We start from the raw sequence: 14,762 nt of genomic DNA on the forward strand, positions 1-14,762 counted from the left end.
GTTTCTTTGCTATTTTGAGAGCTGTTAACTTGTTCATACTTTAGATTTTGTACAGTATAATTTCAAGGCCCTATTTAAATAGTTCACACAAGAATATTTGTATAAATTGTTCAGAGTCTTAGATCCAAACAATATCTTGGGCTGCTCCTATGTAGTATATGATAGTACTTAATATGGTGATAAAATTATGATTCTATCCTGCAAATTAGATGCTGTAATAAAAAAAATTAATCTTAATATAATTTATGAAATTGTTAATAATGCAAAGAACTCTTGAAAGTGAAGTATGAAACATTAATATGGATATTTCCTTTCTCAAAAGTCCTTGGGCTTACTTCAATTTTTTGGTAGCCAGTAAGAATACAGACTAAAAACATTTGTAAAACTACAAAGGGTTTTGTACTGTCAACCTGCATTAAAAAAATTTGCTGACAAATACTTAAAACATTTTATTTTTAAAAAATGTTTTAAATGCCTGCTAGTGATTTCCCTGTTCTCCAAGCATGAGACTTTCTCCAGGTCAGCTCTTTGATGTCAGCAAGTCTTAATTGGGCTGTAATTGTTTTTCTTACTTGTTCATCTTATAACATAAAAGATTGCTAGTTCCTTAATTCAAAGTGTTCTTTCCTGGTTTTCCAACTTACCTCTCGGTTTTCCAATACAGTGCATCACACTCAACCAAACGCTATTAGTACTTCTAACCAGTAACTCCCGTTGGTGATGTTAACCAGAGCACCTTAGGTCCAAATCCTCCAACTCCCATTATAGGATTTACCATTAAGTGAAACCAAATTCTCCAATTTCCATTTTGAAACTTAATCCATTTAAAAGGAAAAATATTTTTCTTTCTTCATCTTCCGCATGCAGATTTTTAACCACATTCTCACTTTCTTCCTTTTTGTGTCATGCATTGCAACTTTATGCAAAATTGAAACAGCTTTCCACTCCTAAACCCTATCTAAAGACCACAGCTTAATAATGCACGTGAATGGTGAAGACAGGATTGGGCTTGGTGATGGTATCCATGGTAGAATGGTATACTCTCAAGACGACTGTTACTTGGGTGGAGTATTGGAGGGCTGCTGGCACCTGTGGGACCATACAGCAGCATATCACTGCTGTCACAAGGTGGGGAGAAAATTGTACTCCAGTTCAGAAAAATTGAGGTTTTTTCCCCCCCCTTACTTTCAACAAGTGATGGGATGTCCTTTTTTAAATTGCTTTGATAGATTATTTAGGCTCTTTATCTGAACACGAAGCATTTGTAACAAGATAGACAAATTGGTGGCACAAAGAGATAAATGGGTTTGATTTAATAGACATTAGAGACATGGTTGCAAGGTGACCAAGGTTGGGAACTAAATATTCCAGGGTACTTGATGTTTCGAAAAGACAGACAGAATGGAAAAGTGGGGGTAGCCCTGATAAAGGATGACAAAGACAGTAGTGAGAGAGAATCTTGGCTCGGATGATCAGGAAGAAGAATCAGCGTGAAAAGAAAAAATAACTAGGGGCAGAAAACACTGTGGGAGTAGTTTATAGGCCCCTTAACAGTAGCTACACTGTTGGCCAGAGTCCAATACAGAATGCAATAATCTTCATTAGACTGGACAAATCAAATTGGCAAAGGCAGTCTGGAGGACGAGTTCATGGAATGCATTTGAGACAGTTTCCTAGAGCAATACATCTGGGAACCAACAAGGGATCAGGCTATTTTAAATCCTGTATTGTGTAATGAGAGAGGGTTAATTAGTAATCTCACAGTAAAGGGTCCTCTGGGGAAGTGTGATCATAACATGAATTTCACTGAGTTTGAGAGTGACATACTTAAGTCAGAAACTAGAGTCAAACTTAAATAAAGCCAATTACATAGGTACGAGGGGCGCGTTGGCTACTGTAGATTGGGAAATTAGATTAAAAGGTATGACGGTAGATAAGCAATGGCAAACATTTAAAGAGATATTTCAATATTCTCAACAAATATACATTCCATTGAGAATAAAAACTCCACGGGAAAAGGGATTCATCCATGGCTAACTAAAGAAGTTAAGGATAATTAGATTAAAAAAAGAGGCTTTAATGTTGCAAAGAAGAACAGTAAGCCTGAGGATTGGGAGAGTTTTAGAAACCAGCAAAGGATGACCAAAAAAATTGATAAAAAAGGGAGAAAATAGAATATGAAAGTAAACTAACAAGAAATAAAAACATATTGTAAGAGCTTCTACAAGTATGTAAAAAGGAAGAGTAGCAAAAGTAAATGTTGGTCCCTTAGAGGCTGAGACAGGGGAAATTGCAATGGGGAATAAGGAAATGGCAGACACGTTAAACAAATATTTTGTATCTGTTTTCACAGTAGAAGACACAAAAAGCATACCAGAAATAGTGGGGAACAATGGGACTAATGAGAGTGAGGAGCTTAAAGTAATTAATATCAGTAGAGGAAAAAAAAGTACTGGAGAAACTAATGGAACTAAAACCTAACAAATCCCCTGTACCTGATAGCCTACATCCTAGGGTTCTAAAAGAGGTGGCTACAGAGATAGTGGATGCATTGGTTATGATCTTCCAAAATTCCCTAGAGTCTAGAACGGTCCCAGCGGATTGGAAGGTAGCAAACGTAACCCTGCTATTCAAGAGGGAGAGAGAAAACAGGGAACTACAGGCCAGTTAGCCTGACATCAGTTGTCGAGAAAATGCTGGAATCCATTATTAAGGAAGTGGTAACAGAGCACTTAGAAAATCATAATATGATTAGGCAGAGTCAACATTGTTTTATGAAAGGGAAATAGTGTTTGACAAATCTAAGTTTTATCAGGATGTAACTAGTAGGGTAGATAAAGGGGAACCAGTGGATGTACTACATTTGGATTGTCAAAAGGCATTGAATAAGGTGCCACATAAAAGGTTGTTACGCAAGATAAGGGCTCATGGGGTTGGGGGTAATATATTAGCATGGACAGAGAGTAGGGATAAACAGATCATTTTCAGGTTGGCAAGCTGTAACTAGTAAAGTGCCGCAAGGATCAGTGCATGGGTTATTTACAATCTATATTAATGACTTAGATGAAGGGACTGAGTATAATGTATCCATGTATACAAAACTAGGTGGGAAAGTAAGTAGTGAGGAGGGCACAGAGTCTGCAAAGGGATACAGACAAATTAAGTGAGTGGGCAAGGTGGTGGCAGATGGAGTATAATCTGGGGAAATGTGAGGTTATTCACTTTGCTAGGAAAAATAGAGAAACAGAATTTTTTTTTAAAATGGTGAAAAATTATTAAATGTTGTGTTGAGATTTGGGTGTCCTTGTACAAGAAACACAAAGTTAGCATGCAATTAGGAAGGCAAATGACATGTTGCCTTTATTGCAAGGGGGTTGGAGTACAAGAGTAAGGAAGTCTTACTACAATTGTACAGGGCTTTGGTGAGACCTCACCTGGAGTACTTTGTACAGTTTCGGTCTCCTTATCTAAGGAAGGATATACTTGCTTTGGAGGCGGTGCAACAAAGGTTCATTAGATTGATTCCTGGGATGAGAGGGTTGTCCCATGAGGAGAGATTGAGTAGAATGGGCCTATATTCTCAAGTTTAGAAGAATGAGAGGTGATGTCATTGAAACATAAAAAATTATGAGGGGGCATGACAGGGTAGATGCTGAGAGGTTGTTTCCCCTGGCTAGAGAGTCTAGAACTAGGGGCATAGTCTCAGGATAAGGGGTCAGCCATTTAAGATGGAGATGAGGAGGAATTTCTTCATTCACTCAGAGGGTTGTGAATCTTTGGAATTCTCTACCCCAGAGGGCTGTGGATGCTGAGTCATTGAATATGTTCAAGGCTGAGATAGAGAGATAGAATTTTGGACTCTGGGGGAATCAAGGGATATGTGGACAGGGGTGGGGGAGTTGAGGTCGAAGCCATGATCTTATTGAATGGCGCAGCAGGCTCATGGGACCGTATAGCCTACTCCTGCTCCTATTTCTAATGTTTTTTTTAAGTTTAGGTTAACCACTAGACTTGCCTTACAGTCCAGAGAAACAAGGGACTTGACTGGTTTCTAAACTGTACTCTTAGAGTTTGGAGAGAAACTTAAGATTTATAGATCAACACACCACAATCAGTGGGAAGTGGCACATTTTAAACTGTTGGCACCTCCTATTTTGAAAGGAACAAAGAAACCAAACATGAAGGGCTACATAATTTATTTAGGAATCAATTTTTTTTTTACAAAATATGGCTATGGATTAAAAAAATTTGCAAATAAAATTCTCCGTAGATACTTAACAGCATAAATCATATTTTAAAGTATTTAATACATTTAAAAATTCAGTAAATATATATAGCTAGAAACTCAAACTTCCTTTGTCCTAACCATATCTCATTTCAAATTGATTAGGAGAATAATATTTACTGAAGTGTTTAAAATACATGCAAAGCATTTGGGAATTAAATAAATCATGCTCACATCTCAAACATTATGTGCGTTCATTATTGGTTTCCACAATTTACTTTTATCACATTAGGAGGCTGGCAATGTGAAAGTAGAAGAGGGAGGTCCTAATAAAAGAAAAGTTATAGTCCCTGCAGAACTTTGTTACTCCCACTTGGCATCTCTGTACTTTGTGATTAGTGCACTATTCATGTGAGACCTGCAGCTAAGTTTCCCCATCTTAATTTTTTTTAAAAGGGAGTATTGATTGGATGAAAATCTCCTTGATTTAAGGTTCTGGTGTGATTTTATTTGAGTTTGAGCCTAAATTCCCAGTGGGCTTGGACCCACAGCAGAAATGTGTCCAAATTTTTAAATCTGCTTTAGAAACAAATACTAGTCATAACAGTACAGTGGACAGCGCTTTTCTGTAGCACAATTACATCCTTTCAATCCCAACAGGTACTCTGTACCCCAACTTTTCACTCTCTGCCAATACATCTCTGCTCTTTCAAACTTCCTCCCTCAATCCCTCCACTCCCTCCCCATTTTCAGAAGCCTCCTAAAAACTCTCTTCCATCCATGCTTTTAACTCTTACACTCTTTCCTCCGCCCCCCCCCCCCCCCACCTCCTTTCCCATTTTCACTTGTTCAGCATCCACTTCCCCCCTCCCCTCCACTGTAATGCTTCCTCAGATGTCTTTCTGTATAGGGAACAGCACTGTGGAAACGCAAGTTGTTGTTTAGACTGAAGCACATTGCTGGGCCAGGGTTGAGGGAACTTTACTTTACATGCAGCCACCCTGTATCTAACCTGGAAATGTTCGGTGTTGACACTGGAGTCCTGCAATAGGAAACTGTTCCGTTGTCTACCACCATCCCTCACCCTGAACAGCATAATATTCACTAAGGAAAAGAAATAGCATCAGTCAAGAATTTTCAAAGTAGCCAAAATTGACGTGTATTTATACAGTACTTTTAACACAGAAAACATTCCAAAGTGTTTCATAGAGTAGAAATAGAAGCCGAGCAGAGTTAGAAGAGTTAAGAAAGATTACTGAAAGCATAATTGAAAAAGGCTTTTAAAACAGGAAGAGAAATGGCAAGGCAGAGATAACCACTGTTTTTTGGGCCAGGCAGAAACTTGAAAACCAAAACAATGAAAGAACTGCTTGTGAAATATAAATTATAGATATCCACATAACAGTTATGATAAATTCACACACTTAGTTTTTAAAAAGAGTACTTGCTCAGGTTCATAAACAGAAACTAGTGTGGGAAAGTTCTCAGATAGTGACCATTTAACTCAATTATGTCCCTTAGTTCACAACAATTTTTTTTAAAAAATGCATTGTGTAGAAGATACTGTTCTCAGTTACTACAAGGTAAAACAACTGAAATGTAAAAATTCCACATTAGTGTGACTTACTTCGGTTTTATCAGCACCATCTTTCTGTGTATTACCTAAACATTTAGCTCTTGTTTACCATCCTATTTTGAAAATAAATCACATTGGTGTTTCTTGAAACTGCTGCCTTTGAGCAAGAGCCTGGTTGCTCAGCAATCGTTGCTGCTGTTGTAGAAACTGGACAACTTCTGGACTTCTCAATAATGACTAAAAATAAATGCAATTGTATTACTGATCAAAACAGATTTTAACAGAACATTTTATTGCAGTAATGGAATTTTCTGTACAATATCTAGACTTTAAAAATTGCTTATAGAGCTTTTCAAATTATCAACTTCTCACTGTACTTCACATTAAAAAGGGTAAATTCAGCACTCCCACACTCCCAGCATAGATTGGAAAATAAATGTTAGTGTAGTAGCCCCATCTCTGATTGCACTCTCCAAACTTGGCTCCCCACTAGGAGTGCTGACTTTAAAAAAAAAAATAACACTTTTAATGCTAAAGAAAAAGAATTAGGAATAATTGTTGTTGTATTGTTCTAAACTGTGTAGGGACCCAGCCTGCAAAAGTGTCACTTTTTTTTTTACAAGTCATGACATATTTGCTTCTCTTTGCTTGCCTGCCAACTTTATTAAAGACAATTTTTTTTGACATTTGAAATTTATGGACAAGTTATCTAAAGTATTTAAAACAGTACTTCAAGACCCAGTACTGTGGATAATGCATTAACCTGAATCCTTTAAAAATATTATTAAACACCTCTACAGTGAAGACAAGAGGCAAGGGAGTAGGTGTGAAAACAACTGAAATGTCCAAATCTTTTGAGTGGTGAGTTTCACAATAAAAGGTGCAGCCTGTAATGTTAAGACTGCGCACTTCATATGGTCACCAGGTTTCGGCCCAAATCAGTCATCAGAACTGCTGCCACAAGTGCAGTTGTTGTCTTCAGTTCTCAAGTCAGACTTCCAGGCCTCAGGCGGGGAGGGGGAAGAAAGAGAAAGCTAACTATAATGTTTTTGACTTACAATTGAGATTTTTCACCAGATTTTTCTAAATGTACAAAAATCACTTTAAAACTAGAGCATTTCTCCTTAATGGAATAATGTCTGAGAAATGACAGCACTAAATATCATTCTGTAACCCACAGTTAATGTGCTAGATACTTGGGATTGTGTCCCCTCCCCCCCCTCAGCAGTTTATGCCATTTCTCTAGGGTTTCTACCGAAGTTACGGCAGGAAATCATGGAAATTCTAACCTAGAAACTTTAGCATAGTATGCCATTCCTTCTTGTTTATGCCAAACATAACCACCTTGGGGATTGATTTTACACAGTCAATTTGTCTTTTTTTTTTGCAAGTCCTCCAAGGATATATCCTTAGCCCCTTCCTCTACTCGCTTGGTGACATCAGCAGACGTGGGGTTAGGTTCCGCATGTATGCGGACACCACCCAGCTCTATATCTCCACCACCTCTCAAACTCACCACTGCCTGTGTTGTCAAACTGCTAGTTTGATACCCAGTCTTGGATGAGATGCCATTTCCTCTAGCTAAGCACAGAGAAGACTGAAGCCATCTTCTTCGCCCCCTCCCTGAAATTCAGGCAACCAACAGAAACACTTACCAATCTCTTTTGGTTTAAAACTTGCTCAAGAAGACTTGCTTTACGACTTCCTTGATGCACTGTCATCATACAGCTCAGACGCTGTTTACCAACAGATGCAGGTCTTTCATCAGCATCATCCTGTGGAGCAACCAGAGCAAATGAGTACCTACTTTAAGCCACCCATTACGCTGCCTTACTCTTTTGCAGTATGTCGAAAGGTTGGTCACATTGCAATAAATATTCATTTCAAACAGTATTCTATGCAAATTCAAGTAAACCTATGCATTAACAGGATAGTTTTAAAAAAGTATTCAAATTACAAGTTTCAGGAAGCAGTGGCTCAAACAATAGCTAAAGCGATTATCACTTAACAAGAATTGACTACTGCCTTTTACACTAGGCTGTTCTCTGCCTTTTACACTAGGCTGTTCTCTGCCTTTATTCTCATCTATCAAAGTGAAATGCTTGCCCTCAACTACCTAATACAGTATAGCCAGTCATGCAAGAGACTGTTTAAAATAAAAACACAGTGAATAACCAGCACATGATTGCCCACTGGGCTGAAGAGTTGCACATCAGAATGAGGCATTCCAAAAAAAATATTTTTTGTACTTTAAGACATAAGCTATCAAATATATTTTTATTTTAACTATAATGAAGACAGAAATATTAAAACAAAATCAAGCCGATTGCTCAAAAGTGTTTAAGTTGCATTTATGCTTTATATATCATATATTTTTGATTCAAAGTTATTGAGAGCACCCAATGTCTCAATTATAAATGCACCACATACTAAGCCACACAGACCAAGATCAATCAGGGTAGTATTGGTGTGCAACAGCTAACTCAGCAACCCTGAGCTGGGAGCCAGGAAATGTAGCCAGAACTTCCACTCTTGATCACTATCTAGTAGCTTCAGCACATGTGGATATCAAGCAAACATACATCAGAAGGTACTTGCATTTATATAGTGCCTTATATTACATCCCCAGGCTGTCCCAAAGCAATTTACAGCCAGTAAATTACTTTTGGAGTGTTCTGTAGCCTAGTGATCAGGATTTCAAATCCCACCACAGCAAGAAAATGAATTCAATAAATCTGGTAATTTGTGGGCAGGTATAAGATAGTGACCATTAAAGCCACTGGATTATTGTAAAAAAAAAATCCAACTGGCTCACTAATGTCCTTCAGGGAAGGCAACCTGCTACCCCCTCCCAGGTATGTTCTATATATGACTCCAGTCCCACATTTAGCATCCTCAGGGCAACTAGGGATGAAAAAGAAATCTACCTTGCCAGTGTCACCCACATCCAAAGAACAAGTTTTAAAAAAACAAACACAGCAGCCAATTTGCACACAGCTAGGTTCCTCAAATAGCAAATTAAATGAATGACCAGTTAGCCTTTTTTTCCCTGGTGATAGTTTAGGGAAGAATGTTGTTCAGGAGAACCTCCTGTTCTTTTTTAAAATTAATGCCACAGGTTCTTTAAGATTCACTTGAACAAGGTTTCACTTTTAACATTTCATCAGAAAGGCAACACCTGAGTACAGTACTCTTTCAGCAGATGATGTGATGGAACAGAGTTTAAACCTGGGACCTTCTGCAACCAAATAAGCAAAGCTAACATCGAATGGCAGATGTAGGCCATAATACCAATAGCCTACCAACACAAATCACACAAGAATGGCACTCCCTGGGAGTGCCCAGGGAACTGTACCCCAGCAAAACATTTTTTCAGGAGGGCACCAGAGGAGGGGGGGGGGGATAAATCCAAATGAGATTGTTAGCCCAATTCATCCTCACATCACTCTTGTTTGTGCCGGCCATGGCCTGGACGCTCTTCCTCTTCTTGTACTTGTCCTTGTAAGTTTTGTTGCGGTGTTTTTTGCACATCCAAGGCTTCCTCGGTTTAGCCACCTGCGTGGTGATTTCGGTGCATCCCTCGTAGACACACTTCCTAGTCACCCTCTCGCTGTCGCCGCTTTCTTCTTCCTCCTCATCATCCTCTTCTTCTTCATCCTCCTCTTCCTCTTCTTCCTCCTCCTCCTCTTCTTCCTCCTCCTCCTCCTCCTCCTCTTCTTCTTCTTCTTCTTCCTCCTCTTCTTCTTCTTCTTCTTCATCCTCCTCTTCGTTGGCCTCCCCTGGGCTACCGGCGTTCTCCTTAGTAGCAGAAGACTGCAATGCTTCTTCGCCTTCGCCACCACCACCACCACCTCCCTCCTCTAGATTCACGTTAGTTTCGTAACAAGCCGCGTCCATGGTCACCGTGGTCAGTTCCTGGTGGGTGAGGTTGCGAGGGGACGGGGTGAGATCCTCGCTGCTCTGCCCGCTCTCCCTGTACCCCACACTCATCCCGAAACCTCACTCGCTTTAGCGAGAAGCAATAACGGCCGTCACCGGAGCTACAACCGTTGAAGCCTCTTTGCAATCTCGCGCGAAGTCTCGAGATTTTAAACAGTGCAGGGAACGCGCGCCTCCGGGCTCCCGCACTCGCTGAGCATGCCCAGCGGCTCGCCCCCTGCCGCCTGCACCAATCAGCGGCTCTCCTCTGCCTAGGGCATGCGCCAATGTAAATAATCGAGCGAAGGATGGCTGAAGTTACAGGGCGGCCATCTTTGTAATGGAGAAACAGTTTCTGTTGTATTGTTCCCAGGGTTACCAACTCTAGCTGGAACTTTTTTTTGTGTGTGTTTGGGCTCCCTTTTATAAGTGAGGTTCGTCTATTTGTTTCGTTTAGCCTCATCTGATACAATTTTTATGTGTGTTTTAGGTCCCTCTGTTTTATGAAGGGAGGAGGGGTTAGGGTGGGTTTTATTTAAAACAAATCAAAAACCAAATAACAGAGACAAATAATAATTTTATTAGAACGATCCAGGATGCACTCCAGCCCCTGCGGTGCCCACCGGTCGCGGAAAGCCTCGAGCGTACCGGCATGCTCCCTCTCTAGGGCTACCCAGGCGCGGAGAATGCCGTGGAAGAGAGGCAGACAGTCGGAGCGACTGCCCCCAAGGGCCACGTCTAGCCTGGACCTGTAGATGGCTCTAGTTGGAGGCGCTCCTGGCGGTTTGATCACGTGATATTCTAACCACACGGCATCTGATCATGTGATAGCCGCAAATGTTATTGCATATAAGGGTTGGGTGCCCTGTAATTGAGTATCTTTGCTCCTGGTTTCACGTCAGCATTGTTGTGTGGGAAGTTCTGAGAACCAAGAGTCCACCCGCGAACAGGTGGAGAAGGGAAACCGTGGGCGGGGAAGAGGGGAAACTCGAGGTGGGGGAGCAATTCGCAGATGGGAAACCAGAGGTGGGAGGAACTTTGATTCCACCAGTAACTAATAGTAACTTGGTGAAATTGCACCATCTGCCTGTAGCTCATAGTAATCCTATAACCCACTGATATTCACTCTGTAACTGCACCCAGAATCCCCCTACACTGCACAAAGTACAGTCAGACTCCCCAGTCAATGCCACTTTTAACAGGCCCCATCTCTCTTCCTATCTCCTTAGACTGGTTCTCTGTGAAGGTGACAAGTCTGAATGGGGAGCCTCAGTCAGAGCTGATGTGTACTTGGACTTCACATGTCCACAAAAAGCAGGACAAATCCAATCCGGCCAATTACCGCCCCATCAGTCTACTCCCAATCATCAGCAAAGTGATGGAAGGTGTCACGACACTGCTATCAAGCGGCACTTACTCACCAATAACCTGCTCATCGATGCTCAGTTTGGGTTCTGCCATGACCACTCGGCTCCAGACCTCATTACAGCCTTGGTCCAAACATGGACAAAAGAGCTGAATTCCAGAGGTGAGGTGAGAGTGACTGCCTTTGACATCAAGGCAGCATTTGACCAAGTGTGGCATCAAGGAACTGGAGTAAAATTGAAGTCAATGGGTATCAGGGGAAAACTCTCCATGGCTGGAGTCATACCTAGCACAAAGGAAGATGGTAGTGGTTGTTGGAGGCCAATCTCAGCCCCAGGACATTGCTGCAGCAGTTCCTCAGGGCAGTGTGCTAGGCCCAAACATCTTCAGCTGCTTCCTCAATGACCTTCCCTCCATCAAACGGTCAGAAATAGGGATGTTCGCTTATGATTGCTCGGTGTTCAGTTCCACTCGCAACCCCTCAGATAATTAAGCAGTCTGTGCCTGCACGCATCAAGACCTGGACAACATCCAGGCTTGGGCTGATAAGTGGCAAGTAACATTCACGCCAGACAAGTGCCAGGCAATGACCATCTCCAACAAGAGAGAGTCTAACCACCTCCCCTTGACATTCAACGGCATTACCATCGCCGAATCCCCCACCATCAACATCCTGGGGGTCACCATTGACCAGAAACTTAACTGGACCAGCCACATAAATACTGTGGCTACAAGAGCAGGTTAAAGGCTGGGTATTCTGCGGTGAGTGACTTACCTCCTGACTCCCCAAAGCCTTTCCACCATCTACAAGGCACAAGTCAGGAGTGTGATGGAATACTCTCCACTTGCCTTGATGACCGCAGCTCTAATAACACTCAAGAAGCTTGACACCATCCAGGACATAGCAGTCCACTTGTTTGGCACCCCATCCGCCACCCTAAACATTCACTCCCTTCACCACCAGCGCACCATGGCTGCAGTGTGTACCATCTACAGGATGCACTGCAGCAACTCGCCAAGGCTTCTTTGACAGCACCTCCCAAACCTGCGACCTCTATCACCTAGAAGGACAAAGGCAGCAGGCGCATGGGAACAACACCACCTGCACGTTCCCCTCCAAGTCACACACCATCCCGACTTGGAAATATATCGCCGTTCCTTCATCGTCGCTGGGTCAAAATCCTGGAACTCCCTTCCTAACTGCACTGTGGGAAAACCTTCACCACACAGACTGCAGCGGTTCAAGAAGGTGGCTCACCACCACCACCTCCAAGGGCAATTGGGGATGGCAATAAATGCTGGCCTTGCCAGCGACCGCACATCCGATGAACGAATAAAAAAAAATGTCAGAACTGGCCAGCACGAACCAAACTCAACCAAACCAAGAGATCGCACAAAGGGCACTTCTCGCAGGCCACATCATCCTAAACTCTGCTCAGCACCAACATTTCTGAACCACTCCCTTGGCTCGGACTTAGTAAAGGAGAATTTTTATAAGGTGATGGAAATTACTGCACAGGAGGAGGCCATTCAGCCCTCAGTGCTAGCACTCTGTCCTGTAACCCCATTCCCCCCAGACCCTTTAATATTCCTCCTTTTCAAAGCCTGGGTGTGCGGTGTGCTGCTGCAGCAGGAAATTTAAAGTGCGGTGATCTCATGGGCTGCGAGATTCCAGGAGATTCATGTCTCAATCCAGGAGACTCCCAGGCAATCCAGGAGAGTTCACAATCCTAATTATTCCCGATTCAGTTATCAAAGATTATTAAAATAGAATGTACAGCACAGAAACTGGCCATTTGGCCCAACAAATTCATGCCGGTGTTTATGCTCCACACGAGCCTCCTCTCACCCTTCTTCATCTAACCTCATCAACATATCTTTCTATTCCTTTCTCCCTCATGTGTTTATCTAGCTTGCTCCTAAATGCATCTATGCTAGTCGCCTCAACTACTCCTTATGGTAGCGAGTTTCACATTCTAACCCCTCTCTGGGTAAACAAGTTTCTCCTGAATTCCCAATTGGATTTATTAGTTGCTACTACTTTATGTAGGCAAACAAAGTAGCCAATTTGCACACAATAATATCCCACAAACAGCAACAAGATACATGATCCACTAGTCCGTTTTGGTGGTGTTGGTTGAGGGATAAAGGATTCTGGCCTGGACACCAGAAGATTTTATGGATACTTAAAACAATGGTTTCCATTCAACCCCAATTTCTGCTAAAGATCAAGGGTCCAAACCATTCTCTTCGTTAAATAGTGCTATGAGATTTTTTTTACATCCATAACATGTGATTGTTATCCCAGTTATGTTTGTTTCCCTGTTTGCTCTACTTTAGCATTTTCTTTTCTATTTTTATTATTTCAACCTTTATTTTGTTTCTAACACACAGTGCCCTGGAGTTTCCTCTATGGGCGCAACCCTGAAGTTAGACCCGAAAATGCGCCCAATGTGGGGCTCATTTTGCCAATGTCAAAAAACACCCAAGTATCATCCCAATCTCATTAGAATATGCCCGAACTTAAAATGGGCGTAAATGGGCATAAATCAGTGGAAATCAGTGTAAACAATCTGGGCTCATGAAAACGCCAAACCCACATCAGTATGTTTTTTTCTTTGAGTCTTAAAATTTAAATTTCAACTCATTAAACCATCATTCATGCACATCAGACGCATGTTTAAGAATCTGCAATCAGGAAGCATTTCAATTTTTATGTGACTTATAGTTATGCCATACAAATGCATTAAAAAAACAAAATACGGAGCAGGTCTCAGTGAGGATAAATTTAAATGCTGACGATCTGCTCAATAATATTTCTAGTGGTGACATGGCTCTCATTGTAGGCCAAATTTGCAGGAGCATTCTTATGTTCTTAAAAAGGTATTTTTCATTCCATTAATATTTTACTTGTAGATTCTGTTCATTATGAGTGAATACATTGAGTGTTAAAGGTGAATTTGTAAACAAACAAAAATTGATTATAATCCTGTCTGCAGAAGACCGTTGATGAATGCTGTGAGCCATGAAATAATCACCCAGCACTTTAACATAACACAAAATTTCTTTTATACCAAAACCTAGTACAATAATTTAATAAAAATTTGATTAATCAATTACAAAATAGGGACATTATGTAATATTTTCTGCAAATGTTTGATTCGTAATAAAATGACTCAAGAAAATGACACTTCCTTCAAATGATTTAGTTAGTAAGATGTCTTTGTGAATCTTCTACGTAGCTGCTCCAAATCTCTATTTACTTGCAGTACTAGAATGATTTTGCATATCAGACCAGATGCAGGCATTCATTATCCACAGGTGTCTACATTAATCCTAGAATCCATTTTTCATCAATATTTCACACTTAATTTATCTAATCTTAATGAATCCCCATGGCACTGTATTATTTGCAGACCCAGCCAAGTGTTAATCTATTCTTTTATGAAACAGAGTTTGTTTTGGCCTAGTATTCTGCATACTCTTGAAGTGCCCTGCTGAGCATTCAATAGAATTTAACCCTAGACAACCAATGGTGGTAAAGATCACATGCATCAGAAAGATTATAAAAGGGTCAAGAATAGAAATGCTACAAATACACAGCAGATCAGTTGGCATCTGAAAAAAATGAAATACAAGTTGACTTTTAAGTAGAAATTGAAAACTGAAAGATAAACA

The 14,762-nt window shown here is 41.0% G+C and overlaps 1 protein-coding gene across 1 annotated transcript; it reads right to left on the bottom strand.

The window, feature by feature from the left end:
* Positions 1 to 5,050: 5,050 nt before the first annotated feature.
* rfxap (regulatory factor X-associated protein) lies at positions 5,051 to 9,918 on the bottom strand. Its single transcript, XM_067985391.1, has 3 exons — positions 9,243 to 9,918; positions 7,457 to 7,576; positions 5,051 to 6,038 (listed from the first exon to the last, which is right to left on the bottom strand). The coding sequence occupies exons 1-3, from the start codon at positions 9,789 to 9,791 to the stop codon at positions 5,931 to 5,933; spliced, it is 777 nt and encodes a 258-aa protein (XP_067841492.1). The 5' UTR covers positions 9,792 to 9,918; the 3' UTR covers positions 5,051 to 5,930.
* Positions 9,919 to 14,762: the final 4,844 nt, after the last annotated feature.

Source organism: Heptranchias perlo, chromosome 6, assembly GCF_035084215.1.
Source record: "Heptranchias perlo isolate sHepPer1 chromosome 6, sHepPer1.hap1, whole genome shotgun sequence".
Classification (NCBI taxonomy): Eukaryota; Metazoa; Chordata; class Chondrichthyes; order Hexanchiformes; family Hexanchidae; genus Heptranchias; species Heptranchias perlo.

Bases quoted from the DNA above. Each gene is read 5' to 3' on its own strand.
- rfxap (XM_067985391.1), bottom strand. From the start codon at position 9,791: ATGAGTGTGGGGTACAGGGAGAGCGGGCAGAGCAGCGAGGATCTCACC. The intron at 7,577-9,242 runs GTGAGGATGAAT...GTTGCTCCACAG, and splicing joins CCGGCACAAACAAGAGTGAT to GATGATGCTGATGAAAGACC. The intron at 6,039-7,456 runs GTAAGTGTTTCT...ATTTATTTTTAG, and splicing joins TTTTAAACCAAAAGAGATTG to TCATTATTGAGAAGTCCAGA.